This window comes from Ursus maritimus, unplaced genomic scaffold, assembly GCF_017311325.1.
Source record: "Ursus maritimus isolate PB19 unplaced genomic scaffold, ASM1731132v1 scaffold_7, whole genome shotgun sequence".
In the NCBI taxonomy this organism is placed as follows: domain Eukaryota; kingdom Metazoa; phylum Chordata; class Mammalia; order Carnivora; family Ursidae; genus Ursus; species Ursus maritimus.
Window position 1 is genome coordinate 27950457 of NW_024426885.1, and position 21398 is coordinate 27971854.

The 21398-nt window shown below is 37.4% G+C and overlaps 1 protein-coding gene across 5 annotated transcripts in view; it reads left to right on the forward strand.

Annotated features, from left to right (window-relative positions):
* ERLIN1 (ER lipid raft associated 1) overlaps nt 1-21398 on the forward strand; it is a 62471-nt gene that overhangs the window by 1487 nt on the left and 39586 nt on the right. For 3 of the 5 annotated variants that reach the window (XR_572112.2, XM_040624187.1, XM_008705536.2), the window contains exons 1-6: nt 146-298; nt 2043-2124; nt 6219-6265; nt 8428-8489; nt 12833-12958; nt 15391-15464. Coding sequence is in view for 4 of the 5 variants with exons in the window: in XM_040624187.1 (XP_040480121.1) it covers nt 186-298; nt 2043-2124; nt 6219-6265; nt 8428-8489; nt 12833-12958; nt 15391-15464 (504 nt within the window). In the remaining variant the exon portion in view is untranslated. Of the gene's footprint in view, nt 1-145; nt 299-2042; nt 2125-6218; nt 6266-8427; nt 8490-12832; nt 12959-15390; nt 15465-21398 lie in introns of those variants that run through there. The other 2 variants (XM_040624186.1, XM_040624188.1) reach the window with 2 other exon arrangements.

The window sequence follows — 21398 nt, forward strand, 5'->3', positions numbered from 1 at the left end:
AGGGCTTAGCAAGGGGGAAGTAGGCTGTGTGAGGAGGAAAGAATGCGAGACAAGGGGCATAGGACTCTCCGGCTCGGCCTGCGGAAGGACGCCAGCTCTCCCGAGGGAGGGTGGAAACTGGAGGGGGTGGGCCTGCCACTCACGGGGCTGGGGATCCTTTCCTCCCTCATCTAGGAGGAGCAAGGATGAATATGACTCAAGCCCGGGTTCTGGTGGCCGCAGTGGTGAGTTTGGTGGTTGTCCTTCTCTACGCCTCCATCCACAAGATCGAGGAAGGACACCTGGCTGTGTACTACAGGTGAGCGGCGTGTGCAGTCAGCTCAGGTCTAAAGTAGGTCGAAAGGGGACTCCCCTTAGAATGAGTCTATGAAGTTGTACCCTCTTGCAGCAACGGGGAACTCTCCAGCCTTAGGAAGTGATTTTCGTCCCAGCCCTGGGGGAGGGTGGGGAACGAGCACCCTGTAGGTATTAGACAGTTCTAGTGCTCTGTGCATTTTGTGGAGACGCTAAGACGTCCTCCAGAGAAGTCTTCTTAGTAGACGGAAAACTCATTTACTTGTGGGAAAAACGAAGAAGGAAGAAAGAAAGGCAGTAGTCACTCTACTGTGACTAAAGAGGTGGATAAATCATTGTTCTATCCCATACCGCTGTACAGGCTTTTAGTTTGTAGTTAAGAGATGTCATTTAGAAACTCTGGTCCTGTTTGTGGTTGTTCCTTAGATTTTTTTTCCTCTAATAGTGGAAATAGTGGCCAGTTTTGGCTTAGGAGGCCATCATGACCATGACAATTGTTATATCCCTGGACCTTGAGAGACATAAATACAGCATTGATGGGCCACCCTTCTCCCACCTTACCCTTTCTTTTCAAGTTGAGACCAGGAATAGTGTGGGATGTCTTGCTGTTTAGGTGAAGTGGAATAGTTTTTCCTTCAGCATAGTTCCAACCAGTTCCTTTTGTTGTAGACCGAGGACATTTTGGAGATATTGCAATTATAATGTATTTGAAAGAGCTTCAACTTTCAACTTGTTTTTGTTATCCCCCAAAACTGGTATTTCTATTTTGACATCCATCCGGAATCTTAGGAATGGTCTTCCCTGTGAAGTGCTAGTTTCAAATACAATTTTAGTGATATGTCTTAGCAGATGGAGATCTAGCATAACAAGTGACAGATTAGTCCATATTTCCACCTAGTTCAGCATTGTCTTCCTGACAGTAAAATCGAGGAAAGAACATTTCAAGGTATGGCTTTCAAAGAATTAGGGATGGACCTCAGTTCATCTTTTCTTAGCTATTTGTTATGAATTCTTTGAAACCTATTTATGTTTTCAAGATAAGAAAGTTCTATAAATTTATTATTCACTATGTAAAATAGGACTTCTTTTTGATACTTGTCCCCAAATGCCTTCTTTGTAGAATTTTTAAGATGTACTTTCATATTTCTCACATTCCAGAATTTGATGAACAAGTCCACAGTTATCTACGATCTATAGTTTTATCCCCTTATTCTTCATCTTTCCATGCTAAGTTTTTGTTATTTTTAATAGAGACTTTAGTCCTCCAGTATTTTAATATAGGTAAGTAGAGTAGGAGTCTTGAGCCTCAGAAATTTTCTCATTCTTTGAAATTTTGTGTTATCTTCTTTTTTCAACCTGGTGATTAAATTTATTATGTTTTGATTTGGTTTGTGTTATATACAATTAAAGTACAGCAGCTGAGAACCATTAGAATTTTTTTCACAATTATTTCTCAGAACCTGAAAGACCAAGGAAAATCCTTTGTACCTGAGAGCAGTGCTGGAGACCCAGAGGTATCGTTGTTGGAGCTTATGAAACAAGGTGTAACATTGGCAGTTTAATTTGATCTTTTCCACCTTTGGCAGTTATTTTAGGGACCAGTAGTTGTTCATGATGAATAACTCATATTAGTGAGGCTTTAGTTGTTCAGTAGCATGAGTAAGAGTAAATATTTATTATAGCACTTTAGATTTGGGAAGAGGATTTCTCTCTTTATAATCTTGTCAAATTGAAACATCTTTTTGCAGGGGAGGAGCTTTACTAACTAGCCCCAGTGGACCAGGCTATCATATCATGTTGCCTTTCATTACTACGTTCAGATCTGTGCAGGTGAGTGTGATTCCTAGGGAACCCCCCCACTGGATAGACAGGTGTGACAGGAACAGTTACCACATTTGTGGGTGGAGTTGGATTTCTTTATTGCTTAAGCAAATGGTGGTATTTACTTACATACAGGAATTACAAAGTTCAAAGTACAATTGTCACAGTACAAGTTACAATTCTGAACGACCTCACTCTCTTGAAGTATATTAGAAGTATGAGCCAGGCAACTTGGAAGGACTGAGGACTTCCCCCATCTATATAGTGCTATACAGCAGGTTCTTTGTTTCTGCTGTCAAAGTAAAAGCAGGACTTTGAAACACAACTAGAAATACAAACCATTGATTACTTCATTTAGAATGGTGTTTGGTTTCCATAGAAGCCAGTTCCTGGACTACTGTTAACATGGAGGATCTGAATTTCTATATACAACTTTTCTGCCTCGCTTTTTTGCCTGGGACATTAAGCACAATTTTATGTGGAACCTTAGTGAATGTTCTATTTTGACAGCATCCCACAGTATTTGAAATAAGCATCTGCTCATTGAAAACAGTATCTTGGCCATGGGAGACACTTAGTAAGTATCTTTTGATACAACAAGATGACAAAACAGGACTAGATCATGACTGCTTTTGCAAGCTCAGTGTGATCATAAATCTTTGGATTCAGAAGTTTTTGTACTATCTGCTGCTAATTTTTCTAGGATTCAGGAAAATTCAGTGTATTTAATCTTGTAATTTAAGTCTAGGCTTCCTGCTAGTGAGAGTTTTGTAATGAATACTTAAATCCTCCAGATTTCCTTCCAATTCCCTTTTGGATGGCTTTGGGCAAGAATTGTGTCTGTTGAAATGAGATGTAGTGTTTTTCCCCTAGTCAGACCCATTTCCATATTGTTTTCCCATGTTTATTTTTTCACTCTTGCCTTGGTTCATGTTGTCACCTCTTCTCTCACTATCTCTCCCTTCATTACTGCTCTCTATCTCAATCTTGCCAGCCTTTTAAAGTCACATTGCAAATCCCTCTTCGTCTAATCTATAGCTCCTAAAGTCTGTATCATAAATTTTGGCTCTTGTCATATTTCCTTTAATAATGATGTTTGTAGTCTCCAAGTTTCTTTGTGTATTTTCTTTCCAGAAAGTCTCCCAATTTCCTGAAGACAGGGATTGTAACACATTCATATTCCTGACATTTCTGCTTGTGCTGAAAGTTTTTAAATTGAGCCTATTTCTTAGGAAGCAATATGGTATAGTGAACATGAGGCCAGAAACCTGGAGACAGGTTCTGGCTCTGGCTCTGCCACTAATTGATTACATGACTTTGCAGAACATTTAACCATAGACTTCAGTTATTCCTCCATGAAAGAGGGGGTTTTAATTACATGACCTCACCAACAGCCCAAGCAGTTAGTAATGATGTTATCAATGGCATCATCAGACCCTTAGAGATAAGGAGCTTTTTAAAAATCTTACTCAAAGCCAGGCAAATCTGTTTCTGCCTTCTGGAGCTTATTATTTTGAGTCATACTGCTGCAGAAGTATATAAAAGAGTTACAGTCAATAAACATTAAGACATATTTAGAAGTTAACAGCATATAACAGACATATGGTGTATATGTATATATACATAAATAGTAATAAATCGTCATACTTAATAAGACATGAAATTAGTAAAAAGATTTTAGTTAAACTAATGTACTTTGCATCTACAAAATATTAAAGGCTAGAGCCAGTGTGGCTAAATAGGAATGTTCTTTCTTTATACATGACACAATAACATTCTAGGAAAGAAATACATTAATAAAACTCTTTTAAGAAATTGTTCTCGTAAGAATGAGGCATAAATTTATTTTTAGGAATTTTTGGAACACATGAGAACACAACCTATATAAACAAATGGCTTAACAAACTTGGCAGTTGAAAGGAATATATAAGTAGCATCTTGGAAAATGTGAGATCCTGCATATGATATTAAAAAAAAACCTATGCTTAGAGAAATATGAAAACCTACACCCTTTAAAACATATATAACATAACCAAAGACTTACTTCTAAAATAACTGTTTATACTGGGAAGATAATTTTGGGGATGATAGAAAAGAACTATAAAAGTACTTGAAGATAGGATATTAAGTAGAGGATTTAACATTTGAATTCTTTCCTAGTTCTTGGCTAGGTTATATCCTCTAGGTTAAATAGGAATGTATATTAAAAGTTGATATGGGATATGGAAATTGAATTTGGTTAATATTTTGAAGGAAATAAATTAAATTCGTCTCTTCATCAATTCCCCTCACTCTGCCTAGAACCTATCACTAGTGTTTACCATCCCCCTAATCTCTCAACCCTAGAGTTCCTTCTTTTCTTTTCTCTCATGGAATGTTGTTTGTGGCTACTTACTACATCCTTCCTGTTATGTCTCTTGAACTGACAGCCTTCAATTTCCATGGCTTTTACTAAATTAATCCAAACAAAGTAATACTTTAGCTTCCCAGCTGGTTTTCTTGCCTCTAGGTAAGATGGTTAATGAGAACCATATCACATAGAAGTACAGGAATTAAGGGAAAAAAACATTTGAAAGGTCCATTTTGTGGCTGAATGTAAGATGGACTAGGGAGAGCCCAAGCCCCCCAGTGAACATCCTGGGCCCTCTGTCTAATAGCACATTCTCTTACCAGAATTTGCCCTCCTCTATATTGCCTCTTTTGCTCCAGGCAAGCCAGATCGTTTCCTGTCATCTATACACACCTCGTCCTCAACTTTGTATATTTGATAGGATAGCTCCTTTTTTTTTTTTTTAAGTTTATAAAGGTTTATTAAACATTTCAGACAGCTGTGCAGCAAACACACCAGAAATAAAAGCTCCAGAATAGCAGTCCAAATGTTCTACGTGTTTGGTCTCATGGTCCCGTTTCCTAGATAGACTGCCTCCAGTTCTGTCCTCTGCCTGGCCTGCCTCCTTTCCTCAGGCAAGAGAAAGGTGGATGGTTTAGACTCTAAGGACAACCATGTCGGTCCCCAGTGGGCAGGGGCCCGGAGAAAATCTCATTTGCCAACACTTGTTACCAAGGCACAGAAAAAGCAAAAAGTAGGGCACCTGGGTGGCTCATCTGGTTAAGCGTCTGCCTTTGGCTCAGGTCATGATCTCAGGGTCCTGGGATCAAGCCCCATGTCAGGCTCCCTGGAGGAGTCTGCTTGTCCCTTTCTCTCCATGCCCACTCGTGTTCTCACTCTCTCTCTCTCAAATAAATAAAATATTTTTTAAAAAAAGTAAAAAGCAAGTGACAGTCACAAAGTCTTTCTGTGTGTTCTTCATAATGTATAGTCTGTATGTGTAGGCCCTAAGGAGCTCCTGGCCTGAGAAGCTATTGAACCTAAGATGTGTCTCTGCCTCATCTTTCTCATTTTTCCCCGTCTAGACCTGGCTTATGAATACTTCACCACAGAGAGCTTTCCAAACTATTATTTTACTCTCTATCACTTAACCTAACAATTGAGTTTATACTCTCATATTTTGTACTTGTTATAGATTGTTTTATGAGGGTTTTATCTCCTATGTTGATTGTGAGCTTTTTAGAAACAAGGACCATGTTTCCTTTCTTGTTTATATTCCATAAAGTAATACTTTGCTGTATGCTTAAATAAGGTTCAGTGTGTCCAGAATATGCAGTGGAATTAAAGTTCAGAGCACAAGTCCTAATGGTAGTATCCTTGTGGGTAAGCCATGTAGTTTTCAATCCCAGGCCAGCTCTATGCAAATAAGGAACTCTGAAAGATTGAACATTGAAACTTTCAGATTGAATATTGAAACTTTCCAAGTGTACTTCTTTTTCTTGGCCCCAGCTCCCACCCCCAATCAACCTCTCCACTCTAGGTTGTGCAAGTGCATCTTGATTGGGACATTAGTTATAAAATATTTTGTCTTGTTTTTCACGTCTACTAGGATACGAAAAGAAATTACTCTGATAGCTAATCTTTGGGGACTGAAATTGTAATGGAGCTCTTCTGTACTTACCTCTTAGCAGTTCTCTGGAGGTTTTCCTCTGGGACCAGTAGTTCTTTGACAATATGTGTCCTGAGTATTCATGAAAAAAATTTTTTCCCCCAGACAACACTACAAACCGATGAAGTTAAAAACGTGCCTTGTGGAACAAGGTAAGCTTTCCCTTTGCTTACCAGCCTACCTTTAAATCAGATGGCGTTTCTGTTCGTAAACTCTGGTTACTTAAACATCTTTCAGATAGATAAGATAGTAACCCAGGGAAATTTCTCTTCTGAGCATTATTTGAGTAAAGCCCTGTCTCCAAGCTTTCTATCTCAGAAGTCACTTGGGTATTGAAAAAAGTAGTTTCAGAGCTGGCAGACTTAACTTTCTATAATATCAGCACTGCCACATCTGCTTTATTGATTTTTTTCTTAATAGACTAGTTTTTAGAGCACTTATAGGTTCATTGCTAAGCAAAAGGACAGAGTTCCCATATATTCCTTGTCCCCATACATGTGTTTATTGATTTTGTTAAGCTTACTTTCCTTGTTTGTAAAAATTAGGTAATAAGACTTATCTTGCAGAGTTACTGTGAGGATTAGGATTAGTGTATGTAAAGTGCCTCTAACCCAGCACTTGACTCAGAATAGGTACTCAGTAACAATAGTTGGAATGAAATCATCTCACCTTCTTGTCATCTGTAGTACTAAATGCCATCTAACAAAGATTTTTTAAAGATTTTATTTATTTATTTATTTATTTTAGAGAGAGTGAGTGAGCAGGGGAGGAGCAAAGGAAGAGAGAGAGAGAAGCTCAAGCAGACTCCACACTGAGCGCAGACTCCAATGCAGGGCTTGATCTGACACCCCTGAGATCATGACCTGGGCCGAAACCAAGAGTTGGACGCTTAACCTACTGAGCCACCCAGGCAGCCCCTAAATGCCATCTAATTAGAGTTTCTGGTCCATTAGGTCTGGAATTAGGCTCAAGAATTTGCATTTCTAGGGCACCTGGGTGGCTCAGTCAGTTAAGCATCTTCCTTCACCTCAGGTCATGATCTCAGGGTCCTGGGATCGAGTCACACATCGGGCTCCCTGCTCAGGAAGGAGTCTGCTTCTCCCTCTCATTCTCCCTTTGTGTTCTCCTTCTCTTTCTCAAATAAATAAATAAGATCTTTAAAAAAAATATGAAAAGAATTTGCATTTCTAATAGAAGTTTCTCGGTGATGCTCCTGCTGCTGGTCTGAAGACCTTACTTTGAAAGTCTATGCCGTAAAGAGTTTTAGGGGGAGAATGGCAAGCAAAGCCCAAATTATTTCTAGAGTATAATCAGTATGTTGAATTGTATCAAAAAAGATTGTAAAATTCAAGGTTTTAAATGCTCTATTTTAAATGACTAAAATACCTGTATTTATAAGCCTGTAAAAGAGGCTTGGACATCTATGGAAGGACAGAAAAAGGGAGACTCTCCCTCTTTTAAGTTTATGTATTTGGTATTAAGTTTTTCCGAGGTCTTTCTGTAACTCTCCTTTATGGATTCCCTTTAGAGAGGACTCAAAATTGGCAACTCGTGAGATTTGGGGTGAATTTCATCTTTACGCTTCCCTTATTTTCTCAGATTTTTTTCTGTGAGTAGGTGTTACCCTTTTTTATCAGGAAAAAATGTCATTATAAGTTGTTAGGAAGACTTAGTTGTTTAGTTTCAAAATCTCTAACTTCACGTATCTTAAATTGAGGTTCACATGTGCGTTAAGGTCTGTGCTGACAGGCCAAGAAGTATAGGAAGTCATTAATTAACAAGACTGATCTTTCTGAAGTGTCAATTTTACTTGAGGGTTTGGGGGGAAATCCTTTTTTTCATATTAGAATAAATACAGATTAAAAAGTAGATTAAAACTCTTCATGAATTATTAAGAAAGTCAGGAAACCAAAAAAAATGTCAGCCCATGGCTGGCTTTCATACCTCTTGGGGAACCATTTTACTTGGTTCTTTGATGGAAAAGTTTGAGAAGGGCACTGCTTTAGTTGTTGGCTTCAGTTAGTAAGGGCAAAGTGCTAAATAGTCCTGGGTTACAGGTTTAGCCTTCATGTGAGCTGATTTGATTACAGCAGTTACAGAGGTGAGCCTTGGTTATGAGAGGAGCTAGATAAAGTGTGTGTAGGGACATCTGAGTGATGAGTGAGTAGTGGTTAGCGGTCATTTTAATCAGTGAGCTGTGGATGTCTTTAGATTTTCCTTCTAAATTTCTGTCCTGTGGGATATGTTTGATGATGTGGGAATCTGGGGTTGTAATTTTATTTGGCTCACATTTTTTCCATTTCTTTGTTTTTAGTGGTGGGGTCATGATCTATATTGACCGAATAGAAGTGGTTAATATGTTGGCCCCTTGTGCAGGTATGGTACCCATATATTTCTGTTTTGGTTTTGTTTTTTAAGTAGGCTTCACGCCCACTGTGGAGCCCAACATGGGGCTTAAACTCATGACCCTGAGATCAAGACTGAGCCATCCAGGCGCCCCTATTCTGTTTGTTTGTTTGTTTGTTTTTTTAAGATTTTATTTATTTATTTGACAGAGACAGCCAGCGAGAGAGGGAACACAAGCAGGGGGAGTGGGAGCAGAAGAAGCAGGCTCCTAGCAGAGAAGCCTGATGTGGGGCTCGATCCCAGAACGCCAGGATCACGCCCTGAGCTGAAGGCAGACACTTAACGACTGAGCCACCCAGGCGCCCCTTTGTAGTTATAATTAGAATTTTTAGGGAAACAAAAGCAAAAATGAACTATTGGGACTTAATCAAGGTAAAAAGCTTCTGGACAGCGAAGGAAACAAATCAACAGAACTAAAAGGCAGCCTATGGAATGGGAGAAGATATTTGCAAGTGAAATATCTGATAAACGGTTAGTATCCAAAATCTGTAAAAACTTCTCAAACTCAACAACCAAAAAACAAATAATCCAATTAAGAAATGGGCAGAAGATATGAATAGATACTTTTCCAAAGAAGACATCCAGATGGCTAACAGACAGATGAAAAGATACTTAACATCACTCATCATCAGGGAGATACAAATCAAAACCATTATGAGATACCACCTCACACCTGTCAGAATGGCTAAAATTAACACAGGAAACAACAGGTGTTGGCACGGTTGTGGAGAAAGGGGAAACCTCTTGCACTATTGGTCGGAATGCAAACTGGTGCAGCTACTCTGAAGAACAGTTTGGAGTTTCTTCAGAAAGTTAAAAATAGAACTACGTTACAATCCAGCAATTGCACTACTAGGTATTTACCCAAAAGATAGAAAAATACAGATTTGAAGGGGTACATGCACTCTGATGTTTATAGCAGCATTATCAAAAATAGCCAAACTATGGGATGCCTGGGTGGCTCAGTTGGTTAAGCATCTGCCTTCCGCTCAGGTCATGGTCCCAGGGTCCTGGGATGGAATCCCGCAACAGGCTGCTTGCTCAGCGGGGAGTCTTCTTCTCCCCCTGCCTCTCACTCCTCCTGCTTGTGCACATGCTCTCTCTTTCTGACATATAAATAAATAAAATCTTTAAAAAAAAACAGAAAACAGCCAAACTATGGAGAGAGCCCAAGTGTCCATCGGCTGATGAATGGATAAGGAAGAGGCGGTGTATATATGTGTGTACACACACACACACACACACACACACAATGGAATATTAACCATCAAAAAGAATGAAATCTTGCCATTTGCAACAACATGAATGGAGTTAGAGTGTATTATGCTAAGTGAAATAAGTCAGTCAGAGAAAGATAAATACCATATGATCTCACTGAGATGTGGAATTTAAGAAAGAAAACAGATTAATATATGGAAAGGGGAAAAGAAAAAAAGAGGAAAACAAGCCATAAGAGGCTCTTAAAAATAAAGAACAGACTGAGGGTTGATTGAAGGAGGTGGATGGGGGAATGGGTATTAAGGAGGGCACTTTTGATGAGCACTGGGTGTTATATGTAAGTGGTGAATCACTGACTTGTATTCCAGAAACCAATATTGCATTGTATGTTCAACTAAAATTTAAATTAAAAAAAAAAAAAAAAGAGTTGGATGCTTAACTGACTGAGCCACCCAGAGCCCTTATTCTGTTGTTTTTATGTTGTTTTTAACTAAAGAGATTCCTTAAGGAATAAAAGGGTACTTTTAAAGTTTTATGACCTCATTCGTTTTTGATACATGTAAAAAAATGATAACTGGAATCTTTTACATTTCTGGGGAATGGTGGCAGAGTCACAAGTCAGGTCACAAGTCCTAAACAGAGTTGACTTTCCACAAACTGTATGTGTTACTCTTCTCTCAGCATAGTTTTGCTAAGAACAAGACAATCATTGATTATTTCTATAGTTTGTAGTTATCCAGTCAGAATGAGAGAGCATTTCCTTGCGTGCTAAAAAATTTGTAACTGCTCAGTTCCTGGGCCAAACTGATTTATGATCGTAGAAAACTCTTTTCTAATTGAGATTTGCTATAACTTGCAAAGCAATCTGAAAAATCTCATTGTGGGGAAAACATTTCCTTGGTAAAAGATGAAAACCCACAGAGACGGAATGGCTTCTGTTCAAATCAAAAACTTAATTAGAATTTCTGAAGACAGATTTGCTTTTTTTTTAATGTTTGATTTTTTTTCCCCAACTTTTTTTTTTACTGTGGTAAAATACATATAACTTAAAATTTACCATCTTAAGTATTTTTAAGTGTACAGTTCAGCAGTATTAAACACATTCACAGGGGTACCTTGCTGGCTCAGTTGGTAGAGCATGTGACTCTTGATCTAGGGGTTGTAAATTTGAGCCCCACATGGGGTGTAGAGGTTACTTAAAAATAAAATCTTAAAGAAGAAATTCACGTTGTTGTGCAGCCATTACCACCATCCATCTCCATAACTTTTTTTTATATTGCAAGAATGAAACTATACCTATTAAATGTTAACTCCCCATTTCCCTCTGTCCCCAGCCTCAAGCAACTACCATTCTATTTTCTGTCTCTATGATTTTCTCTACTCTTAAGTACCTTATATAAGTAGAATCATAGTATTTGTCTTTTTGTGACTGGCTTATTTCACTTAGCGTAATGTCCTCAAGGTTCATCCATGTTGTACCGTGTGTTAGAATTTCCTTTTTTTTCTAAGGCTGAGTAATACTGCATTGTATAAATGTACCACATTTTGTGTCATTTATCCATTGATGGAAACTTGGGTTGCTTCCATATTTTAGCTATTAAGAATAATGCTGCTATGAACATGGGTGTATGTGGATCTATTTGAGACCCCGCTTTCATTGGAAAGAGCTGCCATTCTATCCTTATTATTAAAATTGGCATGCTTAATATGTACAGGATACCGTGTTTGGCAAAAACAATTTAAAAAGGTGAAATCAGACCCTTTTCCCTAAGGGGTTTTTCATTTTACTTCTGAAGATGTGATACCAACCTTAAAAAATAGATATATAGATATATCTATATATATGAATGTAAGTTCATGCTAAATTTCATGGCACTGGTACAGGCACAAAAAGCAAAAGGATTTTAGAGTAGAGAGCAAGCTGTATTACTGCCACGTGGATTTGGATTATATTTTTCTGTGATTATTTTTGTCTTTTTCTCATCTATTTCCCTGGTGGAACGAATTATGATTGGGAAACTAGATGAAGGGAAAGATATTGCTGGTTCTGTAGCCAGAGATGAGGAAACTGTTGGATCACCAATTCATTTGGAAATGACCAAACAAGTGAGTTAGTCAGCAAGTATTTATTGATGGCCTGACCATCATTTGTGATCTAGAATCCAGTTATATCTGAAATCTTCCATGGGAAAGCCAGTAAAACAAGTCCTTGGGTCTGAAGGAAGAAAAAAACATGTTTTAATAGATAGAGCACATATTCTGGTGTGGTTTAGTATGTGCCTTTAAGAACTTTTCTGAAATTCTCTTGTTTCTGTTTCCTATTATGCAAAATTAGGAAATATTTTTGTGAAAATTAAGTGGTAATGTATGTAAATTGCCGGATATAAATCCTGGCCCGGTAAAGGTTCACTTCTTTTCCTTCTAGTTCGGTGTCTTTTTACAGCCTTTATTTATTTTTAAGATTTTATTTATTTGTCAGAGATAGAGCACACAAGCAGGGGGAGCAGCAGGCAGAGGGAGAAGCAGGCTCCCTGCTGAGCAAGGAGCCCCGAGGCGGGACTCCATCCCAGGCCCCTGGGATCATGACCTGAGCGGAAGACAGATGCTTAACTGATTGAGCCACCCAGGCATCCCTTTTTACAGCCTTTAAAAAGTATCTTTTCAAAAATGGTCTTTGGCAGCTGTTTCCTTCTTTCATATCCAGTGTTTTTCAATTAATTCAGGCCTTCTTTACGTCCTTGCTAAACTTTTGCTTTGTAGTAATTGCCTTACACTTTCCTTGCCTCACTGTTCATCTTCACACTGCTGCCACAGTACAAATGTGATTGTGTCAGGCCCTTCCTTGAACATTTTGACAGTTCCTTATTATCTCCAAGATAAGGTATACTCTTCTTAGTTATGGAACTCAAAATTTGCCCATTAGAATTGCAAATGCAGTGATATTTGGAAAATTGAGCACAGGAACACTTCTAGGTTTGTGAGCTGTGTTTCATTTTTCCACTATTTTGTTGTCACTTTTCCTCATGTATATTATAACTTTTACCTTGGTTGAATTAGAAGATACATGGTAAAAATGGATTTTACCTTTCCTTCAGTGTTTGATATTGTGAGGAACTACACTGCAGATTATGACAAGACCTTGATCTTCAATAAAATCCACCATGAACTGAACCAGTTTTGTAGTGCCCACACGCTTCAAGAAGTTTACATTGAATTGTTTGGTAAGTGTCTTATTCGTTGTAAATTAAGTATGTGAATAACCAATTGGAAATCTTAGTCAACTCTATGACCTCTGTAATATTAGTAAACATTATCCTATTTGAGCATTTCTTCTGAATTTATAATAGAGCATTTGTCTTTAAAATATTCTTTATCTTAAGTTTAAAATTTCTTAAAAGATATTTTAAGAATGATAATTTTCTGAAATATATATAACTTAATAGAGATTGAAAAAAGATTATTTATAGGCTATATTCTGTTTTTACTCTGATAATCGTAAAAATTAGCTTTGTTGCTATTTTAATAATTGATAATTTGGGGAAATTTAAAAGTCTTTCTTAGAGTTTCCCAAGACCCACCTCCATGTTTGATGACTTGCTAGGAAGACTGACAGGACTCGGTATATGTTCTACTCACAGCTAAGATACAAAAGGATACAAAGTAAAATCCGGAGGAAGCCAGGCACAAGCTTCCAAGAGTTTTCTCCCAGTGGAGGCATGCAGGATACACTTACTTCAGTATTAGTGTGAGGACACATGTGGACTGTTGTCCACTAAGGAAGCTCATTAGAGACTTACTGCCCAGAATTTTTTTTAGGGGGGAGGGGCAGAGGGAGCAGTAGAGAGAGAAGGCTCCACACACAGTACAGAGCCTGACAAGGGGCTTGACCTTATAACCCTGAGATCATGACCTGAGCCAAAATCAAGAGTCAGACGCTTAACCGACTGAGCCACCCACAAGCCCCACTCCTCAGAATTTTTACTGGGGGCTATTGGGGGCTAAATAGGCATCCTCTGCCTATAGCACATAAAATTCCACACTCCCAGAAGGAAGGCACGTGTTCAGCATAAACCACATTGTTTGTATAAACAGTTTAGGCAGAGTGAGTCATTCTTACCAGTTCTGGGAATAGTGGGAATCCTTTCCAAATCCAGGTGACAGCCAAAGGCCAACTTGCAAACAGGCCTTTCTAAGGATCACAGCTTCAGGCCTGCTGTGTTAACTCTTTTCTTTACAAATTACTTTTCATTTGTGATAGTGAAAGTTGTGACCTGTGATAAGGTTGTTGCTGTTGTTTGCTTACTTCTCCCCCCTGGAATTCTTAGTGAATTTCTTACAGGCAGGCATAGGGATGGTTAATCATTTTAGAGCTCTACCAGTTGATTCCTCACTGATGAGTGACAACTACTAGATGTATGAGAAAACTGTCCTCATTTCTCATATCACCAGTCATTTTAATAATGGTGAAAGTACATTGAGGTGGATAGAAAATTCATGACTTACAAGACCAAGTGAAGTGATAGCTTTATTGTCCATTTTTGTGTACTTCAGAGACCTTCCTGTGAGCCTCCTCCCTTCCTTATTTTAATTTAATGTTTTTTTTTTTAAGAGAGAGTGAGTGTGTGCATGAAGGAGGGGTGGGAGGGGCAGAGAGAGAGAATCTCAAGCACCCTCCATGCTCAGCATGGAGCCGTCACAGGACCGATCTCACAACTCTGAGATCATGATCTGAAAGAGGCAGATGCTCAACTGATTGAGCCACCCAGTCATGCCCCCCTCAATCCAAAATACTAGCAGAGATCCATGGAAATGAAATTTAGTTATTTGGAGATTTGGGTTAAAGACTGACTGAGGGGCACATAGGTGTCTCAGTTGGTTAAGTGGCTGACTCTTGATTTCGACTCAGGTCATAATTTCAAGGTCCTGGGATCAAGCTCTGCATAGGGCTCCACACTCAGTGTGGAGTCTGCCTGGGATTCTTTTTCCATCCCCCTGCTCATTTGCTCATGCGCGTGCTCTCTCTCTCTCTCTCTCGCTCTAGAATAAATAAACCTTAGGGGCTCCTGGATGGCTCAGTCAGTTAAGCGGCTGCCTTCGGCTCAGGTCATGATCTCCGGGTCCTGGGATCGAGCCCCACATCAGGCTCCCTGCTCACTGGGGAGCCTGCTTCTCCCTCTCTCTCTGCCCTTCTGTCCTACACGTGTTTTCTCTCTAGCTCTATCTCAAATAAATAAATAAAATCTTAAAAAAAAAAAATCTTAAAAAAAGACTGAAAAATGGGAATTTGGTTTTTATGAGAATCAGGACACACGTTCAGTAGCCACACTGAATTAAGATATTAGAGACCTAGAATCTCCATTTATTGGATAAACAACCTGTTTTTCATTTTCTTCCTTAAATTCTTTGTTTGACATTTCACACTTTCTCCCATACAAAAGGAAAACTAAATATGTATTTTAAATGAATATATAATAACATATTTGTAATTTGTAATTAGTTTTTTTATATATATATGTGAAGTGGTTTAAGCTCTATAGAGTAGTACCATGGAAACTTTAGGTCTAATAATGATTGGGTTTTTTCAATATTAATACAATGAAAAAAGATTGTTTTTGAGTATCATGAGAGCTGTTGTTCTTGGCCTCAAAAACAGATCAAATAGATGAAAACCTGAAGCAAGCTCTCCAGAAAGATTTAAACGTCATGGCCCCAGGCCTCACCATACAGGTAAGCCCTTTTCCTGGGGAAATTCTCTAGGAATTTTGAGAACTTTGAATTTAATTGTTCTTTCATCGGACATTGTTTATTCCGCAATAATTTAATTGAAATGCTGCGGGATTTTATAGAATAGCTTTCTCAATTTGACTTAGGTCTCTGCCAAAATAAAATACTCTTGTAGCTTGCCCTGGGTGGCATTTTCTTCTGATAAGCTGATAACCTAAGGTTCTTAAAAGGAAATGAGATCCCTGCACTGCTAATTGTGAGACATTATTAAGATACAGTAATGGTTATAAATCAGTGTAAGAGTAAGGTTTTAGTCTCAGTAAGATTATGAAAAAGGATTTCAAGTATAAGATTTGAACAATAATTCTAGCAAAAGATGTCACATATGATTAATTGACAGATGAACTGATTGAATGATTATTGCTGTAAGTCTTTAGAGTTCAAGAACATTTCAAGAGAGTCTCCCTGGAAACGACTATAATTGAGTTGGAATTTTAGGTGGGTCTGGAAGAATTAGCAGGATTTGTATGGTGGGAAGGAGTAAGGAAGGTATTTTAAGTGGGTAGAATGGCCTGAGTAAAAGTAAGGTAGCAGATGAATTTGGTGGTGGTGATGGTGGTGGCGGTGGCAGTCGCATTGGGAGATAGAATGGTGAGGAGTTGTAGGCTGGTTTTTTTTTTGAGTCAGTGTTTTTTCAGATTGGGTTGAAATCCATGAGTGATTCTAAAATCAATTTTATTGGATCATGACATGACAGCATTTTAAATAAAATAAAATTGAATAAGAAAAGAAATCAGAACACATGACATGTACTAAATTTAAGTATCGTTCTGTAAAACTTTTGTTTTCTCTAAGTGTGGTGTAGATGTTTATATTGGGTATCGCTGTAAAATGCATGTCTTACAGTGGTCACGGTCAGTAATATTTAAAAGCTATGACTATAGGTCTGGATTACATGAGACGTGGTAAAATGGCTTCTCTAGTGCCCTTTCTTAGAGTTTTCTAGGAGATCAGTTGTTGTGGTAATGAATGTTACTGCAGCTAAAGAGAAAACTTTGGGGTCATGGTGTCTCAAGTATTGCACTGTTGAGAGTGTGCATTCACGTAAGTGACCACGTGTGATCTCATCAACAAGACTGGAAAGATGGTGAGAGTTTCCCCTGTCCTTATTCATGCTGTGCATTATCTCTGGTGCCTGAAGGGAAGCTGCCAAAGTTAAGGGGTCATTTGAAAAGTCCAGTGCTGACTTTGTAAAATCTGCCTGGTTGTCCATTCAGTTGTGGCTGGAGTTCCTTTTCAGTTTTAAAGATAATAAATGTGAGGGGCGCCTGGGTGGCACAGCGTTTAAGCGTCTGCCTTCGGCTCAGGGCGTGATCCCGGCGTTCTGGGATCGAGCCCCACATCAGGCTCCTCCTCTATGAGCCTGCTTCTTCCTCTCCCACTCCCCCTGCTTGTGTTCCCTCTCTCGCTGGCTGTCTCTCTCTCTGTCGAATGAATAAATAAAATCTTTAAAAAAAATAAAATAAAATAAAAAATAAAGATAATAAATGTGAATGTCACAGATTCTTAGATTCTGCTCACATTGTTACTTGGGAGATGTAGCTTATTCTTAATAGCTGCTTAGAATTCTTTCCTTATATTACATAATCATTTCTCTGTTGTTTCTAATTTTTGCTATTAAAAAACAATAGGGTAGGAATATTCTTGGCACATCTCCTTGTATGTACAAATTATCTTTCTAAAACCTGCACAAATCTATATTTTTATCAGCAGTGTATGTGAATACTTATTTCTCTATAAACCTCACCAGCATTTGAAGCAATCAGACATGCTAATTTTTGCCCTGGAAAGATGTTATGTCTCTCTTTGATTTGCATTTCTTTAGTTATTAATGAGGTTAAAAAAATCTTGATTTTTTTTGTGTGTGACCGTTTGTACTTTGTCAACTGCCTATTCATATTCTTTGCTCACTTTTCTGTTGTGTTGTTTTACTTTTTTTTTTTTTTTACTGATTCGTAGTAGTATTTTATATATCCTGAATATTTTTATACACAATGTGTTTTATATGTTGTAAAAAAAAATTGGATATTGGGGAAAAAGATGAATAACAAAATGAAATTCACCAGTAATCATACCATGGAGAGATAAGAGTTTGTCGTATCTTTCTAGATTCTTCTTAATCTAGAGGAGTGTATGTTTGTTTATATGTATAAATAATGTTAAATTAAAGTGGGTTTGTACTCTAGCTGCTTTTTTCACTTATATATAAGCATCTTTTCAATTCAAAAATACAGATTCACTACATCATCACTTTTAATGTTTTTATTTAATTAATCTGTGGCCTCCAATTTTCACCGTTACACACATGTTGCAATGACAAGCTTATACATACATCTTTTTAAATCCTTCTCTTAAAATATATTCTTAAGTGATTGAGGAGTGAAAGTGTATACCCACGTTGGAGGCTTTTTGATAAGTATTGTCAAATGGCCTTTCAGAAAAATTTTAGCATCTTACATTCTCTCATCAGCAGTGTTAGTGAGCTATAGTTTCCTACACATTTGATTTTGTGATTGTACCCAAATAATTAACAGATGCTTGCTGACTCTCTTAATCCTTTTAGAGAAGTTAATCTGATATTTTGTATTAATTATTGAGGTTGAATGCCCTAGGATATTTAATGGCCATTTGTATTTCATTTGTGAATTGTTTGTTGTGTTTGCTCATTTTTTAATAATTTATCTTTTTCTCACTTAAATAAGCAATTTTTTAAATAAAATAAGCTGTTTTTAATATGTTAATTATTACAGTTATTAAATGCATGGGAAGTAGTTTCTCCTAGTTTTTTCTTTACCATTTAATGTCTTTTCCCCCAGCAATTCTGAAGTTTTAAACTTATGTAGAAATTTTAGTATTTTTTCTTTATGGTGTTTTGCAGCATTGGCATGCTTTAAAAAGCCACTTTCACTACTTTAAAATATAGAAACTAAAAAAAAAATAAAATATAGAAATTTAAATAAAATTGGAAATTACAACATTTTACTCTGCTTTTACAGTTGTGTTTTTATTTTTTAAGATTTATTTATTTTAAGGAGGGTGAGAAAGTGCACTTGGGTGGGGGTGGGGGGAGGGGTAAGGGGGAGGAAGAGAGAAACTTAAACAGAGAGTGCTGAGCATGGAGCCCAACCCAGGACTCAATCTCATGACCCTGAGATCATGACCTGAGCCAAAACCAAGAGTCCGACACTTAACTGACTGTGCCACCGAGGCACCCCTTTATGATGTGATTTTAGATTTAAATCTTTAATTCATCTGGAATCCATTTTGATGTCAGTTATGAGGTAGGGCTCTAGTTCCCCAGCCCCCAACTTGGGAGTAACAAGAATTATGGAATAATTTATCTCCTCATCTGCCTTAATTTGAAATGCCACTTCTATTTTATGCTAAATCCCATTATATAGTACAGTGTTTCTTGGACTTTGTTCCATTGATCTTTCTGTTTCCTATTCCTTCATTAGTTATTGAGCTCTTAGTCTTTTCCCATCAAGTCTTCTCTCTTATTATTTCCTTCTTGTTAGTAAATGACACCTCCTTCCTTTCAGACAAATCTAGATGTGTGGGAGGCATCTTTAACAGCCCTCTTATCCTTAACATCTAATCAGACCCTATATCCTGCTGATTTTACCACCAAAATCCGTGTAAAACTGTTTGTTCCTTCATCTTCACTGCTACCTCCCTAAGCCAAGCCACCATCTCTTGCCTGGATTTCCAACGGTAGTCTCCTATGATGTTGCCCCACTTTGACTTTTACCTTTATCCATGTTATTTTCTGCATAGCAGTGAGAAGGATCTTTTAAATTTAGTTATATTTATTTGTTGTTTTTATAAAAACAATTAATGAAAAAAGTGTCACTTCATAATATGTTTTTAAACTGGTAGGTCAAGATCTCCATTGTTTTGCTTGCTTTAGTCTTGCCATAAAAGTTTGTTACGAGAGCTGGAATGCATTTTTAGAATTTCCGATGTATTTGTCAGCCTTTCTTCTTTAACACATTAGTATATGCTTATGATAATCAACTTTTTATTCACTTATAAAATCTGATAAGATGTATTATCTTTCCAAAAATAGTGGCCTTTGATATTTCTGCCAGGTTATTCTCCTAGATGAGTTTTCATTATTGATATTTCCAAGCTATATCAGGTACCTAAATTGGCGCATAAGTTTAAAACTGGGAACGTAGTTTATGGCTTTACTTAATCATATCATTTTTGTTTCTTTTAGAATTTCTGACCAGGTGAAAGATTCATTTCTTAAATTAATACTCATGGATTTACTGAGTTTTAATGCTATTAAATATGTAGTCTTTTTTTGGTATAATCATTGAGGACTGCAAATGATTCTTGGTGAATTTATTGTGTAGCTACTAGTTTGCTGAATTCACTGTTTCTAATAAATTTGGGGGGCTAATTTCCTTGGATTTTTTTTTTGTGTGTATGTGGTATAAACATTTAACATGAAATCTGTCCTCTTAAATTTTTAGGTGCACAATACATTATTATTGACTGTAGGTACAGTGTTATACAATAGATCTTTTAGAGCTAATTTATCTTGCTTGACTGAAACAGGGGGAGTGGGAGAGGAAGAAGCAGGCTCATAGCGGAGGAGCCTGATGTGGGGCTCGATCCCATAATGCCAGGATCACGCCCTGAGCCGAAGGCAGACGCTTAACCGCTGTACCACCCAGGCGCCCCTATACAATAGATCTTTTAGAGCTAATATATCTTGCTTGACTGAAACATCATGAATTTCCTTAGATTTTTTATTTATATAATTATGCCAAAGTAAAAATCTTGATTTTCCTCTCTACAACCATTTCCCAGTCTCCAAATCATCCTATTTTAAATTCTTCACATAACACTCATAACTATCTGAAAGTTTCTTATTCATTTATTTGGTTTTTGTTATCTATTGTGTTTTCTCCCTTTAAAATTTTCAATTTCACAAGAGCAGTCTTGCCTTGTTCGTTGCTATATCCATAGTGCCCAGAACAAACAGCACTTGACACAGACAGGCACCTAATTAATACTTGTTGAATAAACATTCTCTATAACAATCAGTATTTTAATTTTGCTCTTCTCTGTGTTTTTACTCCATTTTTTTTTGAACAACTACTATGGCAAATTTGAATGGTGAAAATATGCATCCTTGGTATTTTTTCCCTATCTTATTAAAGAAAGTGACTATATTATATGCTGGCTTTCCATTTAAAGTATATGCTTATAACCCCGTGGTCACTTTCAGATATATTCATTTCATCCGCTCCCCGCCCCCCACTGTGTGTGTGTGTATTTTGGCCATTGTTTTTGGATATGTTGTCAATTTATTTATTTATTTATTTATTTATTTTATTTATTTTTAAGATTTTATTTGAGGAAGAGAGAGTGAGCGAGACAGAGAGCATGAGCAGGGGGCATAGGCAGAGGGAGAAGCAGGCTCCCAACTGAGCAGGGAGCCCAGTATGGGGCTCAGTCCCAGGACCCTGAGATCATGACCTGAGCCGAAAGCAGCCGCTTAACCGACTGAGCCACCCAGGCGCCCTGTCATTTTATTTTTTAAATGTGTTATGATATAACTTGCATTTATTTTTTAAATGTGTTATGATATAATGTGCATATATAAGCACCTATTATAGTAGGTGCTTAATTTACACATATTTGAAAATTCTGAGATTCCCAAGATTGTCAAGCATGTAGTATGTTCTTCAGCCTCATACAGCAAGATAGAAGTCTTCAGAAAACAGTCATATTTTATGCTTTTTAAAAAATAAGACTAAGAAGATATATGGTCAGTATCTTAATTAAATGCAAAATGACAGTGCTTCCTTCTGAATCATATTAAAACATATTTGAAGTCATCTGTATTTCTGGTAGTCACAT